Below are 25,502 nucleotides of genomic sequence, written 5' to 3'. Positions count from 1 at the left end.
GCTTTTAAAATTGGGTAGGACTATAGAAGGAAGTCTGGAAACCAAGTTTAAGAGGAATATAGTATTCATTGGGCAGGTTATCTGTCTAGCAGCATATAAATATTTTCCACTGTACTGTGGGGTAATTTGTCAGTTTATTATAGGTTCCTTTTTATTTTTGTTTTCAATTATGGTCAGTTCCGTTTTTTTTGGAAATCTAATAATTTAGTGTAAATAAGGAAGATTATAATCATAACACATGATAATTTTGAACTAAATTAAATCTAATATCAGCTTTCATGATAGTTTTAGCTTTATGTTTGTGCCACTATATCCAGCAGTATACAAAAAAAGGAACTGTAAAAAACCAAAAAGGGAATGTCTTCAAATTTAGATATTTTTGATAATATGAGACAATCTTGGTTCACTGGAGGATCTAGTGAACACAGACATTCAAAGAAATGTGTAAACATTCTAATATATAACACTTTCTTAAGGTAAAATTACAAAACAACACCCGAGGACAGGAAATACACTATATCTCAAAAAAAAAAAAAAAAAAAAAAAAAGCCAGCTGACTTACCCTGAGAAACTGTACTGAAAAGTGTGGGATCAATCGCTGGAATAGTTTGTGGAGTAGGTTGGATAGTATTACTTGCTACACCTGCATCAGAAAACCACAAATGGGTATAAAAGTTAGAATTCTTAATTATATACTAGGAATACATTTATTTATTTATTTTTTCTAAAAAGCAAATATTTATTTTTTTTAATAATAAATTTATTTTTTATTGGTGTCAATTTGCCATCATACAGAATAACACCCAGTGCTCATCCCATCAAGTTCCCCCCTCAGTGCCTGTCACCCATTCACCCCCACCCCCTGCCCTCCTCCCGTTCCACCACCCCTAGTTCGTTTCCCAGAGTTAGGAGTCTTCATGTTCTGTCTCCCTTTCTGATATTTCTAGGAATACATTTAAAAATAATCATGAAAGAATTTCATTTCTTAATTACTTTTTTGAAATTTTAAAGAATTGTAATTTGACATAGTTATTTGATGTCAGAGGCTGGTATGGAAAATATGAAGGAAAATATATTTTGAGTGTTTACACACACATGTCTAATGGAGATGGTAGTACGCCTGCATCCTATACTATTTCGTGCATTTTTCACTTAATTTTTTTTTAAGATTTAATTTATGTGATAGAGAGCATGAGCCGGGGGTGGGGGGGGTAGGGGGGGGGGGGAAGAAGGAGTGGAGAGGGGCAGAGAGGGAGAAGCCAGACACCCTGCCAAGCAGAGAGCCCAATGCAGGAGCCAAAGGCAGACGCTTAACCAACTGAGCCACCGAGGTATCCCTCACTTAATATGTTTTAGCAATAGTTCTAGATTCATTTATATATATATATATATATATATATATATATATAAACCTACACTGTTATTTTACATTGCTACATAGTGTTCCATTCCGTGTATTAATCACAATTTATAGAGCAGTCCCTACTGATGGGCATTTAGGTTGTTTCCAATCTTTTGCTACTATAGATAATACTACAGTGAATAATCTTACATATTTTGTACATAAACACACATATGTATGAATTTATTTATAGGAAAAATTTAAAGAAGTGTAACTAAAAGTCAGGTGACATACCAATTTTAAATTGACCACTTCAATGAGTATATTTTGCTTGATTTTGATAAGTGTTAACCAAATATATTGAAGTATCAACATCCAACATAACTGTCCCCACAAAAATTGCTAACTTTTAAAGACACATAATTTGATTAAAAAAAAAAAGGAATGCAAATTTGAGAGGGATTTTCAGAGACTATCTAGTCAAGTCTAGTGCTTTGAAGCAGCTGTACCTAAAGCACAGGTAGGTGATTATGTAGTTTTCACATAATATTAAGAGAAAAGGTAAGTCTATGTATAACCTGCTCACGGATCAATCTAGGTATCAATGCCATTCCTACTAAGTAATTTGTATTTTTGCCTAAATTGAAATTCTCCAAATTCCTTTCTCTATGGAGAAGGAATACTTTTACTGATCAGCATTTTGTATTAACTTTTAAATGCAAGATGTACATCTTCATACAATTTGTACATCCTCATATGATTAAGTAGGCAATATTAATTAATAAAACAAAACAATTTAATTTACAGGGAGAAAATTTAGTCATGTAGTAAAATTTTATTTGAGCAATATTAAAAAAATAAGGTAGTCTGTATTATATTAAGAACTTCTGGTCATAGTCATTCAACTAAGACTTGGACTGACAACACAGGCTGTTCAACATGCCTCAGGCAGCAGTAAGAAGATGCTGCTACCATTTGTCTTGACGCACATGAGCCAAGGCCTGTCCTTTGGACAGCCATCATGACATGTTCCCATGGGGGCCTAGTGTACATGCCCAACACAAGCTTATAAATACTTGTTAAATTAGTAAAAATAGCTTCTAATTTATGTTACTTATTTTTTGAAATGCTCAAATCTATTTTCCTTTCTTTCTGGATTTGGAAAGGTCTCATTTGTCAATTCACCAATAGACTGCAATCCTCAAGACTACAATGTCTTGGGAGTGATGTGACCATAAAAACATTCATGGGGGAAAGTAGAACTGTGTTGTAAATTTCTTCCTTTCTATTATTTATCAAAAAAGAAGTATCAACAAGTAACTTGTGGTTTTCAAGTAAGTAGATGGGTACATATAGCCTATTAAATGGGATTAATACACATTCAAGAATTAGACATTACAAGATTTCTAATTAAGTACTGAATTGTTCTATTGTCTACCTGGTCTGGGGATTCCGAAAAGGGGGAAACGGGTGTTAGTCAGAAAACCAGAGAAGATTACCCAAAATTATAAATAAACAGAACCCTTAAGGGAGTAGCCTTTGGTGAGGCAGAGAAAAAGAGAGAAAGACATGTTATCTAAAAGGAACACTAGAAGCAAAGTTAAGAAAATAGGACTGGGTTGAGTAAAATCTCAGAATAATCATGGAAAATAGCATTGATAGAAATGGTTAGGACAAAATGTTAACAACTTGGAAAGTATACAGGATAACTCAAATGCAGGACTTCTCATACGTAAAAGAACAATAAAAGAGCTAAGTTTGTGAGATGAGCTGCGTTTATAATCAAAAGGCAAGCATTAATTATAACATAACTCTAATATTTAATCTATTTAAATTACTGAGATCTTCTTCATCAGTATTTATAGGCTGTATAAGCATATGTTTCAAGAGAACGAAAAAGCTGTCCACTCTATCACATCCATCTGATAGTCCACAGTGGTTGCAGCACAAGAGGCAAACACTCTGCCTTGTTAAACAATTGTTCTAGCTGCCCTCCTTGCACCCCCTGTGCTTTTTTGTGGAAGAACTAAAAACCGTATATTAGTACATACTATTCTTTTCAGCTATCTTGAGGATTTCCCTTTGATAAAAGTGCATCCTGGATCTTTATATGAGGGAAAGTAAATCAATCTTAAAGTGAGTAAGAGGGGGAAACATCTGCTATATTTATAAACTAAAAATGTTATTTCATTTGCTATTCGCTAACTATGAACTGATTTTTTTTTTTTTACCATTTTATTTTATTTTATTTTATTTTATTTTATTTTTTTTTTACCATTTTAAATATAATAGAAAAAAAATCTGCCAGCTAGGAGGAGATTCCAATATCTCAAACCAATTTTAAGGGGCAAAATACTGTGAGAAAAGTAAATTTTGTTTTAATGGGGTTTTATTTCCTTGGAGGAAGAGACATAGAAAGGAGATGCCAAAAACATGAAATCAGAAAGACTTGAGTTCAAATTCTAGTTCTGTCACTAATAGATCTGTTTATACATTTGCATGGGAAAATTGCTTAATTTTTTTTAGTGTGTAAAGTAGTGACAGCAATATCTAATATAGTTAATATAGTTGCTGTAAGAATTAATTTATAAAACATCTATGATAATTATGTAAATGCTAAGTCTAAAAGAGTGTATATAAAAGTAACATGATAGGATCTCAACAAAGTTCCAATGTGCTCATTTGGAAGAACGAAAGGGGAAAAAAAAAATAAGGCTCATGCCAGAGTTAGGTGGATCAAGATGAACTGCTCATGCCAGAAAACTTTCTAATAGAAGACTACCTCCTTAATATCTGTGTTTATGTCTGTCAAGGATATTCTAAGCAGAAGATACTGTTAGTTTGAACATATGAAACTACTCAGATTTTATCATTTATGTTATACAGAAATAGCAATTTCATATGGTTCAACCTAATATAGCCTTCCTAGTAGAAGTAAGCTTTCTCTCTTCTATATACACACTGTATGACTATATAAAATATATGTATATATGCCTGTACCAGAACTCTGCCCTAAGATATGTTGTCTAACATGGTACCCTTTAGGCAACTTTTTTTAAGGTCAATATTCTACCCTCAAAGGTGACACTTCCCTTGATTCACAAAATGATTTTAAGTATTCATTAGCTTGCTCTTAAATACCCTGTCTTTGGCACAGAGATAGGAAGGAAGAGTATAAAAAAAAGGAAAAGGAAGCTAATTTGCTGAACACTGATTTTGTGATTAGGCACAGTAATAGTGAATTTTCAAACTTTTTCTCCTTTGATAATTAAAATCACTATGAGAAGTATGATTGATTTCATTTTAGAAAGAGGCAAAACCTAGGCTGAGAGAAGGTGAATAACATCTGAGTTTGTGGTTTAGTAAGTAGTAGGAACTAATAACCAATACCATAGGACTTCAAAATGCATTTTATTCTCACTTCATCCTTTATAAAAATGGCACATCAGAGGCTGCTGGTTGGTGTTTAAATTCACTTAGAATAGTTACAGTATTTATCTAAGGCAAATACATCTAAGTACCTGGTATTGCTTCTATTATTCTACACTGGAAATACGGAGTATTTCTAAAAGAAAATATCTCCAACAGTGTTCTGTGAAATTTTACTTACAAAACAAATTCAAATTGGTTTGTCTATTAAAATAATCATACAGACTATAAAGCAAAGTCAGAGTAAAATATACAGAATAATGACAACAGAGATCAGTGTTAAAAAGATCACATTCATCAATATTCTTCAAGACAAAAATAATAGCAGTATTGGTAGATAATATAAAGTTAAAAGTTTTAAAATAGGAGGAAAGAAACTAATAATAATTGGTGCTATAACGGTCAAATAGAAAACTTTTAAATGTTAATGCAATTCGTGCAAAATAACCTAAAATGGTTTGGGTAAACTGAGGCTGAAAAAAAAGTCAGTGAAGTAATGGTGTGTTACTTAATAGAAACAGTAGAAATTAGGGTTCCAAGGATGACTTTCATCCTATGAATTTATTATTTTGAAATGTTTGTACAGTTTACTACCACAGATTACATTTATGCTGAGATAAGGGAAATATTGTAAGAACAATTTTTGGAAAAACTTCAAGATGTAAGTTATGGCTTTAAATGCCCTTCCATTTGAAGGTAAGAGTGACACTTTGTCAACAATACAAGTAAATGGAAGAGTATCTGCCTGCAATTTTAAAAATTATCTTTCATTTACTGACACTGACTCATTACTGGAAGATTAGTGTTATTAGATCTTTTCCATGTAAACACAGACATAACAGTTCTGATTTATTCAAATACAGTAGCTATCATTTCCCCTTCTTTAGGCAACTGTTTATAATATGAAAAGAAATAACCCGCAGTTATTTCAGTTGTCTATGATTCCACTGCTACTGAGATTTTATGCCTCAATGCCCGCTCCCTTCATCAATAATATCTATGTTCAAGGCAGAGGTCGGGTCCTAAGGAAATAAGGCAAGAAAAGTTAAATCTTGCTAACACAGTGGGACACTGACCAACACATCCTATAATAGACCCGCACACCTCAGTGCTAGTCTTGAACAACAATGAAGAGCAAAGAAAAGGGGAGGAGGGAGAGAGAATAGCATCACACATGAAAAGCACAGAAGATATTCTTAGTAATAAAAAGTTAATAGTAACATATGTAACAGATTTTGTCCTTTCTCAAAACAACTAACAATTAACCTTAAAATTTCAACAAAAAAGATTTAACATTTTTTTTGTGTGGGTTCAAATAGAATTTAAAGATCTTATGTTCATGCCTTATGACCATCACTTTATGCTTTATGACCATCACTATGAGGCATAAACACAATAAAAAGTCCAGTTCATATTTATGAAAGGGGATCAAAACTTGTTAAACTTAATTTCTTACCTGTGCTATGAGGCACTTCTGCTGGCGTATTTGCTGGAGCATGTGCACCGGGAGGAATCTGTATTCCAGTGAAGCTGCTCGATGGCATGCTGCTTGGGTCATAAGTTGAAGATGATGGCTGAGGTGGCTGAGTAGGCAGGGATGTTGCTCCAGCATCTTCATTTTCTTCAACATCTATTATATAATATATATGTAAAGTTAAACAAAGTTATTTGAAATAAAAATGCCAAACATCCTTATTTTGCTATACAGATATGAGGAACAGACCCTACAATGCAATTCTATTTAAAGCAGCTTTGATAAGCAGGCCCTAGCTCTTAAAATAATAGTTTTGTTTTCTTTTCTTAAATCACTTAATTGCACCTGACAATATGATTGTCTTCTTTTAAGTTACTACAATTCTATAAAGTCTTTGCATATAGTACATTTTTCTTAAAAACAAATTTTCTTTAAACTTTTAAACTTATGAAAAACAGTATTTTTGGTAAAACATGTCACATCTATGCTATCCCTAAGAACTTAATTTTTCTGACAGCTGCCTTTTAATCAGCATTTATTGTTCACACCAGCTATTAAATGATTACCTGTGTGTTAGTTGTTCAAAGTATTAGCTTAATCAATAAAAACAAAGGAATGAAATTTCACATTGAGCTACCTGCACAGAAAGGAGTAATGAGTTTGTTTTGATAAATTTTGAAATACAGACTTAAAATACAGTATATTAGCTAAATTTGAAAGCTACTCTGGGAAAATTAAATGTTGATAGTTTATTTAAAATGACAATTAAAAAAAATAAAAAAAATAAAATGACAATTAGCCACCTTTGGGAATCTGCATAATTTAAAATGTAGGCAAATGCAACAGATTTCTGAAATTATCAAATTTTTAGATAATATTTTTGTCTGATCATAGCCATATGACACATTCAATGAAGCTAATTTTATTTATTCATTCATTTATTCATTCATTCATTCCCTGAATCATCATTTTAATATCTCAGTATTGGCAAGTAGGGATTTAAAACAGTAATAACCATTAATTCATTAGCTGATCCAATTCCAGATCCCCCTCTGCCCAGAGTATAGCAACAAGCAATTTACACACCACAACCCTTAAACATCAAATCCTTCCTTTTTTTAAAAAAAGATTTTATTTATTTATTCATGAGAGACACAGAGAGAGAGAGAGAGAGGCAGAAACACAGGAGGGAGAAGTAGGCTCCTTGCAGGGAGGCCTGATGCGGAACTCGATCCCGGGACTCCAGGATCACGCCCTGGGCCAAAAGCAGATGCTAAACTGCTGAGCCACTCAGGGATCCCTCAAATCCTTCCTTATGAGAAAAAGTCATATTTATAAGTGGAAATGACAGGGTTTATTTTTTTTTTCAACAAAGATAATTTTAAACATCAAAAAAAAAAAAAACCTACCTACTCTGAAATACACATTTTAGTAAGTAACCTTGTAGATGTATTTATATTTTACATACACTAAAGTAATTTTGCCTTATATTAGGGAATTATAACACTTACACATCTGGGGAAGGAGCCCCTCCCTCCACTGTTTAAAAGCACTAGAAGGTGACTAAAAGCTGGTAGAAACTAGAGTGAAGATGGCCCTTTTGAGAAGAAATCTCACCAAGTAAGGTTTGCTTTCATGAGGCTTTTCACTTGCAGTGCACTCAACAGTCTGTGCAAAAGAAACAGTTGCAGAGAAGTGAGCCTTGAAACCTGTGTCTAAACTGCAACTAAACACTATGATCCTGAACTATGCATGCACACTCTGGGAAGATTCTAAAGGGTAATAGTGAAAGCAACAACCTTAAAGCTGAAAGAAAGGCAGAGTTTGAGTTCAGGTATGGTTATTAACTGCCTGCTAGAACAAGAATCAAGAACTTGCGAAGAGAATAACAAAATGCAGAAGAGCTACATAACGTTATTAACGCTAAAAATTATTAGAAATAGGAGAGGGGAGAAAATTGACCAGATTTAGGCGAACAAGAGAGTCTATAGGAGACCCCCGAGACCCAGATATCAAAATTAGCAAAAAAAAAAAAAATAATAACATTAAAGTTGGTGCTATAAATATATTCAAAGCCATAGAGAAAAATGTAGCCATAATGTATGAATGAGGAAAAACCCACTAGAGAAAAAAAACTATAAGAGGGGACAAAAACAAGGCAGCCCCGGTGGCTTAGCGGTTTAGCGCCGCCTTCGGCCCAGGGAGTGATCTTGGAGACCCGGGATGGAGTCCCACGTCAGGCTCCCTGCATGGAGCCTGCTTCTCCCTCTGCCTGTCTCTCTCTCTCTCTCTCTGTCTCTAATAAATAAATAAAATCTTAAAAAAAGGGTGGGGGGGGGGACAAAAACAGATGGGACTAATGGAAAAGAAACAATAAGAATAATAGGCTTAAATTTAGCTAAAACAATGATTACATTAAGTGGACCGAAGACTATTTTGAAGACTGATGTTGACAGACTTAAAAAACAAACAAATAAAACCAAAACCAAAAAACACCTATATGCTTTAAGACTCAGGTATGTTTATACTATAAGGATAAACAGAGATATACTGTGTAAATACCAAGCAGATGAAAGCTGAAGGGTTAAATCCAATAACGGACACAACAGACTTCGTTTCAAGGAATATTAGCAGAGATATAAGGAGAGATGTTTCAAAATGATAAAAAAGGTCAAGTTATTAAAAAATTAAACAATTATAAAGGTGTATGTGCCTAATGTACATAAATAAACATAAATAACAAAGTTTCTAATGAAACAAAAACTGATAGACCCAGTAAAATCCCCACAGTTGGAGATTTTAATATGCTTCTATGATTCACATTCATGCAACACCACAAGTAATAAATGCAGAATACATTCTTTTCAAATGTACATGGAACAATCACCAAGACAGATCATACTCTGAACCATGAAACAAATCTTAGTAAACTCTGAAATACTGAAATCTTGCAAAGTGTGTTCTCTGACCAAAAGAGAATTGAATTAGAAACCAATAGTAGTAAGATAGCTAGAGAAGTCCCAAGTATTTTTAAATTAAACAATACATTTCTAAATAATCCCTCAATAAAGAAATCACAAAGGAAATAAATATTATGAATTGAATGATATAAATACTTGTGAATGCCATCAAATCAGTGCCTACAGGGGAGGAAACTGATGGCTTTAAGTGCTTACATTAATAAAAACCTAAAATAAAAAGTCTATTTCCCGTTAACAAGTTTAAAAAAAAACTAAGAGAAAATTAAACTTCAAGTACAAAGAAAGAACTAATAAGGATAAGACCAAACATAATGGAAATAGAAAATAAAGAAGAAAAATCTTGTTAAAACAACAAAAAACCTGAAAAATAACCAGACAGATTAGAAAAAGAGAGAAATGGATATTACAAATATTAGTAAGAGGTGCTATCAATACACATTCTACAGATATTAAAGGGATAATGAGGATAATAAGGAAATATTGAGCCAATAAATTGAAAAAACCTAAGGGAAATATCACTATCTTTTCAATGTCTGTGGGATTAGTATCATTATGAAACAGATATAAACTACCAAAAATTACCCCAGAAGAAAGAAAGAACCTGAGTAGTTCTATGTCTATTGAAGAAATTTAATTCATAGCAAAAAAACTCCCTACAAAGAAAATGCCTGACATAGATAAATTGAGTGGCAAGTTCTATCAAATATTTAAGAGATAATATCAACCTTATGCAAACATGTAGAGAAAACAGAAATAACCACTGTAGGTATTTAAAAAAATAGCCAGCTGGAATTAGGACTGATACTGCATTGAATTTATAGATCAATTTAGGGAGAATTTATACCTTAACAAAATTGAGTCTTTCATTACATGAATATATTATTCCATTTATTAAGCTTCCATTAATCTTCATCACCAGTATTTTGTATTTTTCAGAGTAGAGATAATTGTGCCTCTTTCATTAAATTTATTTTCAAGTATTTGGCTTATTTTCATTCCCTTGTTTACTTCTAATATATGAAATACAGTTGATTTTTGTATAATGATGTTGTATTGCACAACCTTGTTAAATTTACCTCTTCTGGTGGTTGCTTTATAGATTCCTTGGGAGTATAATCATGTTATCTGCAAAGAGAGACAGTTCTGCTCCCTTTCCAATCTTTATATCTTTTTTTTTCTTGTGTTGCACCAGCACTGATATTTACGTCCATTGTTTTGTTTTGTTTTTGGCCCTGTCTCATACTAAGGAATTGTTTGTTTGGGTTTTTTTTTCCTAGGGAGCTGGATTCTTTTGTCATAAATGAATATTAAATCTTATCAAGTGATTTTTATACATATATTGAAGTTATCATATAGTTTTTCTCCTTTATTCTATCAATATGAGTCACACTGATTTTCATATGTTAAATCAACTCTGCACTCCTTGGTAAACCTTATTTGGTCATGATGTATTAAATATCCTTATATATGGCTAGATTTTATTTGGATACTAAGGATCTTTGTGTCTCTGTTCAGGTTTATGAGGTTTTGCCATAAGAGTTACACTGACCTCATAAATTGACAGCGGTTATACAGAGACATAGGCGGAGAGAGAAGCAGGCTCCATGCAGGGAGTCCAATGTGGGACTTGATGCTGGGATTCCAGGATCATGCCCTGGGCCAGGGGCAGGCACTCTACCACTGAGCCACCCAGGCATCCCAGCAAACAGTAAGTTTAAACTGGTATCAGTAGATGCTAAAGACAGTGGAGTAATGTTTCATTCAAAATAGGATATTTACATGGTCTCAAAGGGACCTATTCCACAATAACTTATTAATAACACAAACAGCTTATTAATAACAAAGGAATATTGTTTTAAACAGTAATAAGCCAATATTTCATCCGTATTATATACTCCCATTGTGAGATAGAGGACACAATCTCATTCTGGGGTACTTCTGTTAAACATGTATAACTGTAATTATAAGGCAACATTAGACAAACCCAAGTTGAGGCACAGTCTATAACTAACTAGCCTATACTCTTCAAAAAACATTGGGCCAAGAAACACCTAGAAAGGTTGAAGAACCATTCCAGGTTAAAGGAACTAAGGAGACATGAAAGTTAGATGTAGGGGTTGATCCTGGACTATACCTTGGACAAGGGACAAAAAGCAACAAAGGAGATTATTGAATCAATTTATATTTGAATGAAGTACTTAGAAATAAAAGAGCATATTTCCAATTCATTTTCAAATACTTCAAAAAATGTATCTACGCAAAATTATATCCTTTCATAGAACCATAAACCAATTCTGAGGAAATACTGTTAAAAGTTATGACATTAACACTAGATTAGGGCACTTTAAGATTACATTTTAGATGAATAATGTATGGACTTATTTTACATATCCTATGTTCTCCAACTGCAGGTCTTAATTAGCAGCAAATATTTAATGAGAATAAAAAATGTTGAAGTTAACTGTATCTTACAGTTTCCCGAAAGAGCGAAATTTTAATCAGTAAATATGAGATAAGAAATTACTTCTTTAGTTTTTATTGAATATAGGTTAATAACAACTACTTAAAAATAATGCCATTTTCAGATACAGAATTGAGACTGACATGTGAACCCAGAGTTTGAATGTTAGAATTCCCTTCATTTGAGCCTTATTTTTTTCTTAGAACACTTCTTTTGTACTACTCATAATGGCTTCCTTATGTACTTTTTGACAATATGACTTAATTTCACAGAGCAGTATTTTCAGGAATAAGTGTATTTCTCTTTTTTCTTACTGTAAATTAACTAAGGTGTGATAACTATTATTTTTTAATGGAAATTCAATTCCAGAGTAAAAGAAAATTAGAGTTTTGTTAAACATAAGACTTTTTATACCTTGAGTTAATTTAAGAACACAAAAGAATATAATGGTATTCTGAGAAAAAAAATTAAGGTTTTAAAGACTACTTTTCTCTTATATATTCAGATTTAAGGACATCCTCTTAGACCATAACCACTTGATTAAGTTACCAGGTAATATTTTAGGTTATTTTGAAAAAGCATACAGTGAAAACATTCTCTTTTATTTTTAAAAGGATTATTGGTATTCTGTAACTCCAATTTTTTACTACCTAGAAGCTCTATAAAAACTGAATAAGGAACACAAATTATAAGCTCCACTTAAGCAAATATTTGGAAAACAAAACAAAAATTATATATATCTTTATATATATATATCTAATCATCTATTAAGTTAGTATTATAAAGAGCCTGAAATAACCATTTTACAACAAAGCATGATAATAATAAAAATGTAGTACTTTCAAGGGCAAAAGTTAAAAATGTTGATATTAAAGAAGTCACTGATACTGAATGTCTAAAAAAAACCCCACTGATTAATTAGGTACTTCAATGTCCCTAAAATGACACATCTGAAATGCTACTGAAATGTAAAATATGTTTAAAACAAAAAAGGTATTTTCATCGCATATTTAAAAATATACACATAACCATATATAAGAAGTATCTTCCAAGTCAGATGTTTAAAGGTAATGACAGATCTAACATTATTATATTTATTACAAAGATGTAAAAGTCATCTTAAATATAACCAGATAATAGAAGTGGTTCAGCTTCAGTTTCCAATGTAATGTAATTCCTAAATGTGAAAAAAGGTTTTATCTTTGGCTGTCGTTTTGTTTTTTGTTTTTTTCTAAGATTTTATTTATTTATTTATTTGTTTATTTGTTTATTTATTTATGAGAGACACAGAGAGAGGCAGAGACACAGGCACAGGCAGAGAGAGAAGCAGGCTCCATGCTGGGAGCCCAATATGGGACACAATCCCGGGACTCCAGGATCACGCCTTGAGCTGAAGGCAGGCGCTTAATCACTGAGCCACCCAGGCGATCCTGGCTGTAGTTCTTAAGCTATCCATCTTCCCTGGTTGAAGAAACATTTTACTTTGGCTTCATCTCTTGCTTTTAGGCTGACAACTCCCAAGTTCTACTTTTAGCCCAGAATTTTCTCCTGTCATCTTTGGAAGGAGACCTTGCCAGTTGGGAGTTCTACAAGTAGTAATCACAGGAGCATCTCAGTATCTTCTCTTAATTTTTCCCACCAAACTTGCTCATCTTAGTCATTTCTTTGAAGGGCTGGAAACTTAGGGACCATCTTACATTTCCTCCCTTATTAAAGTGTTCTGTGTTCTACTGATTACACTTCCTTTTCTTTATCCCATGGCCAGTGTCTCACCCAGGCTTTTGTTATTTATAATTTGGGGGGGATCCCTGGGTGGTGCAGCGGTCTGGCGCCTGCCTTTGGCCCAGGGCGTGATCCTGGAGACCCAGGATCGAGTCCCACATCGGGCTTCCGGTGCATGGAGCCTGCTTCTCCCTCTGCCTATGTCTCTGCCTCTCTCTCTCTCTCTCTCTGTGACTATCATAAATAAATAAAAATTTAAAAAATAAAAATATAATTTGGGTCATAAGGACGCCTGAGTAGCTCAGCAGTTGAGTGTCTGCCTGCCAGGAGTCTGGGGATTGAATTCCACATCAGGCTCTTCTCATGGAGCCTGCTTCACCCTCTGCATGTGTGTCTGCCTCCCTCTCTCTCTCTCTCAATCTCTCTTTGTCATGAATAAATGTATAAAATCTTTTTAAAAAAAATTGAGGTCACTAGTAGCCCCTGAATTCATCTCACAATCTACAGAATTATCTTTCTCCAATTCATTCTCAAAGATTCACTCTCCCCACACACTGACCTTCCAGTCTTAACCAGTCCTAAATCTGCCTCCCTGATGCTTTTGAAGATGTGTTTTGTTTTGAAATTGTAGCATCCTTTCTTTTTGTTTACCTGACTGAACTCAACTTCTCTTTTGAGGCTCAGCTCAGGAAAAATCTCTTACTACCATGTATTATAACTGCTTATTAAACCTATTGCTCCCCAGGAGAATATAAGTTCTTGTAAGTAAAGGATTGTGTCTTTTATTCATTCCCGGTACCCAGCTAACGCTGACAAATGATATTAAAAAAAAGTTTCTTTAAAAATGAATGAAAGACAATTACATTTTAAAAATCCAAGAAGAAAGGCATGTCCTGGGAAGTGGGAGTTCATTCCAAATTTAGGGCTCTACCATCATGTGTACAGCACAGAACTGTTCCTCATAACATTGATTCTCTGTTCTCAAGAGAATGTGAAATTATAATAGTTATGTCGACTAGTCGAGAAATTTTCTTATAATATTCAATGGGGTAGAAAATATGTATTAAGTCTTATAATCAAATGATGAACTTGTTAAAGGAAAAAAATGAATCTGTTTAAATGCAGAACAAGAACACAGACTTTAGAACTAGAAATATATGGGTTCAAATCTTGAGTTTCATGAACTAGTTATCAGCGCTTGAATAGGGATGCCCAGCTATCTTCAGAAGTTATGAGAATTAAATTAGCTAATATATATGTAAAATATTTAGTATAAAGCATAATACCAAGTACAATGCATAATACCAAGTGCTCCATAAATTATAAATATTAACATGAATTATTTAAGTGCTATATGTTTTATTATAAGATTTTATATACATACATAAAATAGCTCTGCAGAAATTCAGATGAAAGAGAAAACATCACAGATAGGCAGCATTCAGATAGGTAGAAAAAATGAACAATTTAGGAAGGGGAGATGGTTTTATAATTAAAGAAAGAGACAAAGGCACTTTCTGGCTCTTAACACCTATGACTATAATAAAGGGAATATATATATAGGTACTATGAAATGAACTGTGTCCCTCTAAAATTCATATGGTCAAGACCTAATCACCAATGTGACTGTATCTGGAGATAGGATCTTCAGAAGGTAACTAAGGTTAAATTAGTCATAAGAGTGGAGTCCTATTCTAATAAAAAATGTAGCCTTATAAGGAGGAAGAAAGATCTGTCTCTCTCTCCATTATATGAGAACAAAGAGAAAGCTGATGTCTGAAAGCCAGAAGTGGGCACTCACCAGCACTGAACAGATCTTGGACTTTCCGCCCTCTAGATCCCTGAGAAAATAAATGCTACCCCAGTCTATGGTGTTTTGTTGTGGCAGCCTTACCCACATAACACAGTATGAAACAGAAACAAAATAAAAATGGTGAGTAGGTTGATGGCACACTGTGGTGACACTTGCTTGGTAGCCTGACGACCTTGGATATTTTTTTGTGGACACTTGTTAACAGGACAGACATAAAATATTCCTGATTATGGTCAGTATTAAAGTAGGAAAGGAAGTATGTAGAAAACACATGCATTGGGTATTAAACAAACAAACAAACAAACACCCCAAACACACACAGGACTCAAGAGTAGGAGAGCCAGGACTCAAGTTCTAGTTCTCATTTGTGGTTCTATATCCTTAGGCAATCACTAAGCCACATGGAACCTCAACTTCCTCCTTTGTTCAACTGTAATGACATAATCTATTCCCAAGGGATTTCAAGGATCTGAGATATGTGAAAATGATTTGTTACTTTAAGGTGCTTTATGAATGCAAGGTATTTATTACAGAAAATGACTGTAAGAAGAATTCCATGTGAAAAAGGCTTAAAACATTAGATAAGGACATATCATGAAGTATGTTTCAGCAATAGATAGCAAAAGGTTAGCCTAAAATGCTGTATAAAAGCTTGCAACTTTAGAGGCTAAACTGCAAAATAATTTACACAGAGTATTCATATATAAAACTGCATTGTACCTTTTTCACCAAATGGCACTGTAACATTCCAAATAGTCCTCTGGTTAATAAATAAATAGAACAAAACGGTTCTCTTGTCTTCCCCACTTGTTCTCTCCTCCCATCCCCTTTGGTCTTTTAAAGGCAGGTTTACTGAGGTATAATTTACATACAGTAAATTTCATACTCCTTGGGTATACAGTTTTGACATAAAGCTTATATAATGTATAACCACTACTTCTGGCCATTCCCAAACCTTTCCCATGTTCCTTTATAGGAAATCCCTTCCTTACCCCCGAGGTTTCTGTCCCTAGAGCTATGCCTTCTCTAGAAAGTTATATAAATACAATAATATAGTATATGTAGCCTTCTGGGCCTGGCTTTTTCAGTTAGCATAATGCTTTTGAAATCGGTCCCTACCATATTGCTGCAAATATCAACAGCTGAGGGCATGTGAATTATTTCTAGTTTTTGCCAATTACAAGTAAAGCTGCTATAACAGCTATGTACAGGCCTTTGTGAGGACATATGCTTGCATTTCTCTGGGGGGTAAAAAAATACCTAGAAGTGGGGCTGCTAGATATTATGTCAAGTGTATTTTTAATTTTATGTAAAACTGCCAAACTGTTTTCCTTTTCTTTTCCCATGAGTAATGTATGAAAGTTCTAGCTACCTGGCATTCTCATCAGTACTTGGGAGTATTAGCTTATTCAATTTTAGCCCTAGATTCTAGTGGTATGATGCATCTTGCTATAATCTTAATTTATTTTTCCCTAATGACTAACAATTTCAGCATCTTTTCATGTGCTTCTTTGCTACCCATTCATTCTTAACTGATCTATGGCAACACTCAACTGTTACATTTTGTTGTGGACACTTGAACAACGCGTACATATAAATATACCACTATGCAATATAGTTGGCATTTGGAAAATAGGACAGCAGATATATGCAGAAATCACCAAAATGGCCTAAAACAACTAAAATATTTATTTCACCAGCACATTCATTCACTGGGCATTGAGAAAAAAAAAAAATCTAATAAGATTAATTCCCATAGAAGAGTAGTGCCAACAAGTCATCTCCAGTACCAGGGCTGGTGGGCTTTCACGAAAAAAAAATCTAGAAAGCATTTAAAAGAAAAGAAAATTATAAGGCAAATCAAAATGTCCCAAAGCATAAAAACAACCCACTAGAAATCTTCAGATTATACTTATGAAGGAGAACACTGACATCAAAAAATAAAACTGTAGACCAGTCTTACTTATGAATGTCAAAATACTAAATGATATAGTAGTAGTGAACTGAATCCAGCAATATAACAATAAAAAAACCAAAACAGAGCCAAGTGAGGATTACACAACGTAAAGGTGGTTCAATTTTAGGCAATCTTTTAATAGAATTCACTATAATAACAGATCTAAAGAGATGGATTAGACTGGAGTCCAGCCAATAGGTTGGCTGCCTGTTTTTGTAAGTAAAGTTTTATTGGAACAGAGACATCTCATTTGATTACATATTGCCCATGGCTACTTTTGCACTACAAAAGCAGCTGAGAAGTTGCAACAAAGACCTTTTGGTCTAGAAACCTAAAATACTTACTATCTGACCATCTGAACAAAAACTCATGCATTTAGTGATCATTTTCACAGATGTCTAAAAGTTGTATAACAAAATGCAAGGATCACCTAGAATTTTAACTTAGAATACAGTGGTTATTCTCCTAACAGTCAGTTTCCTATTTGTCTAATCAATAAAACAAGTGAAAAATATTTTTCATTTTCTTTTCAATTACATATTAACTAAAAAGTGAAGTGAAATGATGAGACACTTTTTTTCATGATACAATTTTATAAACTAATTAATGGTGAAACTTTCATGCATTTATTAAGTCAAAACAAAACTGAGGTGCAGAAGTATGTATATTACCAATTGTATAAAAAAAGGGAGGATGTGTATTCCTATTTATTTGTAAATTCAAAAAAAAAATCTGTAAAGGGACAGGAAATGCTATAGAAATAGTATTTACTTATTTGGGTTTTGGTAGAATCTGGGTAAATCAGGGATGTGGTGGAAATGAGAAATTCATTTCTTATTTTTTTATATTCTCTATAAATTTTGAACTATGTGAATGGACTACCTACCCCTCTGACAAAAAAGAAATCCACCTCAAATAGATATGTAAAAATAATAGTATTCTATTATTTTGGAAATATTTTATAAATTATAAATGGATTACCTGTTCCATATAAGAATGAAATCTGATTACAGGTAGAAGATGGCCATGCCATCTTGTTGACTAAGAGCAATTTGGCCTTAATCTCTTACTGTCCCTGAATTTATTTTACACTTAATTTTCATGGATTTTGTACCTGATGGGACAAATGAAAATATATAGTTTCTTCCAAAAACTTCAGATGATATTCTAAACAATTATGTTTCTACTAAATCATTTTACTTAAATAAATACATACCATTATCTTCTTCAATTCCAACAGGCCCTGCTTGAGGAGTCTCTCCATTCTTTAAGCAATTATGGATATATGTTGCCTTCCACCTTGCATATTTTCTGTGTTTCACATTCTAGAAAGAATATTTTCATATCAATATTACATTGCAGTATAGAAATCAAATAAAATATACACTTATGATAACCTACATGATATTTCTGAGATAAAACCCATTTCTGCATGTTATATCTCTGAAAGAAATCTGGCAACCTCCCCACTACCACTGGGTTCTACTAACTGTCCTCAAAACATATGCCTAGTTCTCTCTTACAATTTTCTATCTCAAAAAAGGTCTGCAATGGAAATACGGGAGTGTCCTTCCAGCAAAACTTGTAATTTTTATGCATAGGGGAGAACTAGACTAAATGGAATTCTAAAATTAAATATAAAAGATAGTAAGAGTAGATTGAGCTATTTCCACCAAAGAAGAAAAAAACTGATCTGTACACATCTATGAAAACACGTTTGTGAAAACAAAAGGAAAACTAAGGTAATGTAGTGGTTAAAACAAACAAACAAACAAACAAACAAACAAACACTAGACAGCTAACTAGGCAAGCCCATAGCATGCTATTTATCAGCTCTGAATGTCAGTTACCCCAATTCCAAAAAGGGGAAAATAATACCTCATGGGGTTGTTTTAGGAAATGAAAATATCAGTAAAGAATCTGCTAGAGTTGCCTCTTCTTTCCTGCCTTAAACTTTATGCTGTACACTATAAAATTAAGACAACGATTTTCTTTAAATATAAAAGTAAAATAAGTTAGAATTTTGGATAGGTTAGTAATTTTTAGTGTATATTTCAATTGACCTTTATGACACTCACAGACCAGTGGTACTGGTATCTACTGGCAGCTTGTAGAAATGCATAATCTTTAAACACATCCCAGACCTCATGTATCAGAGAATCTGCACTGTAACAAGATCCCCAGGTGATCTGCATGCACATTAGAGTTTGAAATAACACACTTTTCACTATGTTGAAAACAACTGTAATGTACCTTTGCAAAGACCAACTGACAAATACAGTATACAGCAGATACTTAGTGGAGTATTTTACAAAAAATTATCTATATACTACTACAAATAAGTATATAGGAACCTAAAAGAAGTAACCCCCAAATTACCTACTTTGTATCATATTTAATTTCCCTTTTCATATCAAACAAGCTCTTCTGTATTCCACTAAAAACAACTTTTCTACATTGATTTCCATTTTCTTCCAGGTATGATTTTAATTTATTCTACTACACAAAATGCTTTTCAAAAAAAGCATCCACATTTAATGTTTTCACTTCTTCACCAGTTAATTCACTCTAGAGAGAAAAAAGTTTCTTTCTTTTCTGTTTGGTTATTTTCATCACATAAAAGGTCAGAGAATATGAATATGCCATGCCTTTTAGTGGCAGTGAGCCCAAATGTGCCAGCCCACAGTTCACTTAGGAAGGAATGCACTCACTGTCACCAACAGCTCTTTCCACGCTGGTAAATCCAACAGACACTTGGAGGCATCATCTTACCCAAACGTCTCAGCAGCATACAAAACACTGAACCATTTCAAACTTTGTGAAATATTCTCTATTCTTATTTTTTAAAAATATTTATTTATTCCTGAGAAACAGAGACAGAGAGGCAGAGACACAGGCAGAGAGAGAAGCAGGCTCCATGCAGGGAGCCCAATGCGGAACTTGATCCTGGGATTCTGGGATCACTCCCTGAGCCAAAGGCAGACGCTCAACCGCTGAGCCACCCAGGCATCCCATATATTTCTGGTTTTTGTGACACTCTGTTCTTCTGCTTTCTTTCCTATGTTTGGCTACTAATCATCTATCTCATCTCCAAATAAATTTATGCATCCTGTTCTAACAGATACTGTAAACTTGGGAGGAGGGGAGAGGTTCAATCAATGCTGATTCATATGCAATTTTAAATATGAATTATGTTTCAGTATCATTAAATACTAGGAAAGCCATTTACTAATGAAGGCAATTTACTTCAAATTTCCAGTGATTTAAAGTTTCCCTGTTTTGGGGAAAAACCTAAGACATAAAACCTCAACATTTTTTAGGCTTCTGAAATAATGGCTATCAGGACCTTCAGACAGTCAATAGGGGAGAAGTCAGTTAATACACTGACTTCTGCCCTTAGAGAGCTGATCATCTTGTTATGGATATACATCTAAAATACAAAAGAATATTGCTATAAAAATATAGTAGGTAGAAAGTATTGAACTTGTTTTAATACTTGTGGACCAACATCTTTATATCACCCTATAAGTTATGAAGCACTTAGACATTTTTCTCGTATTTGGTCCTGACAATAACCTTGACAATGAGGCAAGTCACATTTTACTCCAAGGCTCTGAGACATTAAAAGACTGGGTCAATGTTAAATACAGTTTAGCCTGGCATTCAAGGCCTCCCACATTGTGGATTCTGCTTTAATCTACTCTACTTCCTACTACGCAGATGAGATTCTGTCCTCATCTGCAGTCTTTTCTCATGCTAGTCTTCCTCTTCTGACAAAAGTCTTAAGCTCGGTTCAAATGTTCACTCCCTTATCAACCTCCTTGACTACCATCAAGTCAATTAATCATTTATTCAAGTCAGTTACAGATGTTAAGTGCTGGGGATGAACAAGGTAGGTCTGAGCTTTGGAGTCCAAAGTGAAAGCTAGGTAATAATTTCCATCACTAAATGTGGCATCTGTACTACCTGAAGTCTATATTTTCTTCACCTTTCTCTCTTTATGATTCTACAATCCCATTATTAGAAATATGAGGAAATGGCAGTACAAAAGTAAATGACTTATCCAAAGTCACACTATTTTGCAGTGAAGCTATCCACTCAATTCAGGGCTGCCTCAATAAGCTACAATTAGCATACTACACTTTGCAACTTAGATGGGAATATATGAATTAAGGGAAAACTGGTTTAAAACTGGTTTAAATATTTAATACATATTAGTATGGGTTATAATGTGGTATACATAAAGAGGACCCTTTTGAAAGAAAATGAATAACAGATTATTCTTGGCCTGAAATAATTTAACACTGTCTAAAGACTAAGTTGGGTTAAGTTGTATTGTGGTCACTTTAAGAGGTTCCTTCATTCCTAATTTCATAATAAAAAATAGTGTAAAGATGTTTAAACCAGATTGGGTTCCTTCATTAGTATGTGAAGCTTAAAAACATGACTCTAACCTGAGATGGCTTCATTTTAGTAAATACATTTTACAAAATTTCCTCTGAGCAGATAAATCAATACAACAGTTTATTTTTTATTCCGCGCTATTTTCAAGACACCCCTGCAAACTGGAGCCTATAAAACTTCACAGAAAATTTTGGCAGTTGTAACTCAAAATTAATTCGCTTTTTAATTTTGGCCTTGAATCTTTAAAATAAAGGATGCTTGATATCCAACAATATTTTAAGAGGAAATTTTCAAGATGTCAATATTTTTAAGATCTTTTAACTCCTTTTGGCTGATTAGACATCCTTTCTGGGAAACAGGAATTACAAAAGGAACTTTTACTTTTGTCTCTGGCCTCTAAGTTCCTGTTTTGTAACTGGATTTATGAGAATCACTGACAACTGCACATTTTGGCCACTAGAGTCAGCGGTGCTAAGAATTTTCATTCGTCTTAAATTGTTTGTACTTGTTACACCGAAGAAGGATTGGTTAGCAAACACCAACCACAGGCTACACCAGGGGTTCTCAAATCTGGTGCATATAAAAATCACAGGAGGAAAAAATAATAAAAAAAATTCTTAGCACAAACTATAGGAAATCTAAACTACAAAAAAATCTATAGAAAAATCAAACTATAGAAAATCAAACCATTTTCTATTGTCATGCCAAAAAGCCACTTTGAAACAGAATGCTCCAATACTTCCTCTTAGATTTTGTCTTTTTTAAAAATATTTTATTTATTTATTCATGAGAGAGAGAGAGAGAGAGAGACAGACAGACAGAGACACAGGCAGAGGGAGAAGCAGGCTCCATGCAGGGAGCCTGACATGGGACTTGATCCCGGGACTCCATGATCGGCCCCAGGCTCAAGGCGGCGCTAAACCGTTGAGCCACTTAGGCTGCCCTTGGATTTTGTCTTGAACCTACCTAGTCAAGTTTTTATCCCCAATAAACATAATTGCTTCTGTCAGGTTGCAGATTATTTCTTTCTTGCAAAATCCAAAGCTTAGAGGTCATTTGACTTGACTTTATCAGCATGAAAAGTTGAGCACTTGCTCCTCCTTGCAAGGTCCTTTTACTTCCTTTCCCAGTAGCAAGGTCTTGTGATTTTGCCTTGTGTGGGTGCTCCTGATTCTTCCTATCGACAGGGTGGGGAATGCCACAGGCTTCAGTTCTTGGACTTCCAGTCTTCTCTTCTGACACTTCACCTGGGTGATACCATCCAGTCTAATGGCTTTAAATATCACCTTCTGCTGTCAACTCCCAATTCGTATCTTCTGCTCAGTTCTCTCTTGTGAACTTCCAACTCACCTCAATATTTCATTTGTACATCTCATAATTCAAAGCAATCAAAGTTCAACACCAACTTCTGATGTTCTCCCATTAAATTTGTTCCTCCATATGTCAGTAAATGGCAGCTTCATTGTTTAGTTGTTCAAGCCCAAACCACTGGAGTCATTTTGAGTCCTCTATTTCTCTTACAATCTACCAATGAATCTTTTAAAGTCTGTGGGCTCTCCATTCAAAATATATTCAGAGTCCAACCACTTCTCACCACCTCTTCTACTGCAAATTCTTTTTCTGAGCCAGAATTACTTCTCACTTTGATTATTTAAAAATGAACTAATGGGTCTCTCTACTTCCATCCTTGATCATTAGAATGGAAGAAATACTTATTTATGAAACATTTTAAAAACAGCATTTAAATCCCATCAATTCTGGTTGAACTCTTCTTCCTTACCCTTACCTGCTATCAATCTCTTCTCTCACTCCAGATTCAGCTACATTATCTTCATTGATACTTCTTAAACTTGAACAGACCCTCTTTACTATCTCAAAAGGTTTGCATTTTCTCTTGCCTCTTTCTGAGTATCTTTACATTTCATTCCCTTACCTTCTTCAAGGCATTGCTAAAATGTTACTTCTCAGCGAAGCCATCCCCAACCACTTTACGGAAATGAACCTTCCTATCCCTACCTTCAGTTTTGTCATGGTACTTGTCATCTGACATACTACATATTTTATTTATTAATTTGTCCACTGTCTGTCTCTACCAGAGAAATATGATTCCCACGAGGGCAGGGATTTTATTCACTGCTGCATGACTTAGGCTTAGAACCATGCTTGATATATAGTAGAGCTTAACAAATACTTGATGATGAAGGAAAGGATAGCAGATTCTGGAATCCATGTTTTATAAAATCAAATACCCCAAATGATTCTGGAGGTGGTTGTCTTGGAAGCATACTATGAAAAACACTAAGCTGGAGTAAAACATTTCTGCTAATGAATAAATGTGAATATTACATTTGAGTACACAGTTTGACTTAGACTTGCAAAGAAGGATCAGTGGCTAGGCTTGAGGGTATCTGTGAAACCTGAATTTTATGCAAAAATGTAATACATAAAATGCATGGGAGAGAATCCATAGTTTTCATAACATTTCAAAGCACTTAATGATACAGATGAAAGGAATTATCTCTAACTTGGTGATAACATCACAGATAATACTTTTATATATCTAGGCTCTCAATTCTCCCAAATATTGTATATAAACAACAAGGGCTCTATTAAGCCCCCAGAACACTAAAGAGAATATAGTGAGAAATACTTGAAAAAATACATATTCAACAAATTTACTACCACCATGACTCAAATACTAAAGTATAGTAACAAATTCCATGTATTTCCTAATGGAGATTTACTCAACATTTTAAAAATATATAAAATGTTTTATATATATACATGTATATGTATATGTATACACACACACACATACATAGTTCTGTGAAATAACTTATTTTATATAGTTTTATCAAGCTTAGAACAAAGTTTTACAAATACTACAAGTTTCTCCCATATTGCTTTCACTTATATTCCCCAGCTGTTTACATTTTTATCAACCCATTAATATACACATATGTATGCATATATTTATTAATATGCAAACTGCTTGTCTATAGATATGCATTCCTTTTCTGTACCATTTAGGAGTAAGTTGGATGTTAGGTACCCCCTACCTTTTCTTTATGCAATTTCTAAGATCAAGGACAATACCATACACAATGGTTATTAAAATCAGGAAACTTAACACTTATTCAAGAATAATCTCTGATCCGCAGTCCCAACAAATTCTGTCAATTGTACCAATAATGTCCCCAGCAACTGATTCTTGCCTGGCTTTATAGAATTTAAGAAGCTTGCATTATTTAGTGTCATGTCCTTTTAGTCTTTAATCTGGAACAGCCTTTGTTAGTTTCTTGACCTTGACATTAAAAAAAGAAAAAACCAGCCTAGTTGTAAAACATCTATTTTTTAGGATGCGCCTGATGTTTCCTCACGATAAGGTTCAGGTTATGCCTTTTTAGCAGGATTAACACTGAAGCAATGTTTATCTTTCTCATTTCATCTTATTAGAAGGCATATATGGTATTGGTTGGTCCCAATAATGGTTGTTATGTCTGATGACTTGGTTAAAGTGGTGTCAGACAGGTTTCTCCATCAGACTTAGTATTTCCCCTTTAAAATTAATAAGCAATTTGAGGGAAGATATTAGAGACTAAAGTAAATACCTACTCTTCAACCACTTTCCCACGCATTAGTTATAAACTCCAATACTGATTTCTACCTTCATCATTATTTCTATATCTATCAGAATTCTATTATAAAAGGCCTTCTCTATTTTCCCATTATGTTCACTCATTCATTCAAATATTTCACTGTATGTTTCAGTACAGACCCACTGATTTTTATTTTATTCAATGAGTTTGCATCTATTAATATCTTTCTTATTTTGATGTTCAAATTGTCCCTGGCATGGACAAGTGAAAATCCTTTCCAACTAGCTTTCTGGATCCTTTTGACATGTCCTCATGATCAT

At 33.8% G+C, this 25,502-nt stretch overlaps 1 protein-coding gene across 1 annotated transcript in view; it reads right to left on the bottom strand.

Annotated features, from left to right (window-relative positions):
* The window catches only part of VTA1 (vesicle trafficking 1), a 65,158-nt gene that overhangs the window by 6,035 nt on the left and 33,621 nt on the right, over positions 1–25,502 (bottom strand). The window contains exons 5-7 of the mRNA XM_077895262.1: positions 18,396–18,504; positions 6,228–6,401; positions 563–643 (exon numbers count right to left, since the gene is read on the bottom strand). Of these exons, the coding sequence (XP_077751388.1) occupies positions 563–643; positions 6,228–6,401; positions 18,396–18,504 (364 nt within the window). The remainder of the gene's footprint in view (positions 1–562; positions 644–6,227; positions 6,402–18,395; positions 18,505–25,502) is intronic.

Source organism: Canis aureus, chromosome 1, assembly GCF_053574225.1.
Source record: "Canis aureus isolate CA01 chromosome 1, VMU_Caureus_v.1.0, whole genome shotgun sequence".
Classification (NCBI taxonomy): domain Eukaryota; kingdom Metazoa; phylum Chordata; class Mammalia; order Carnivora; family Canidae; genus Canis; species Canis aureus.
This window is presented reverse-complemented; position numbering and strand designations above follow the sequence as displayed.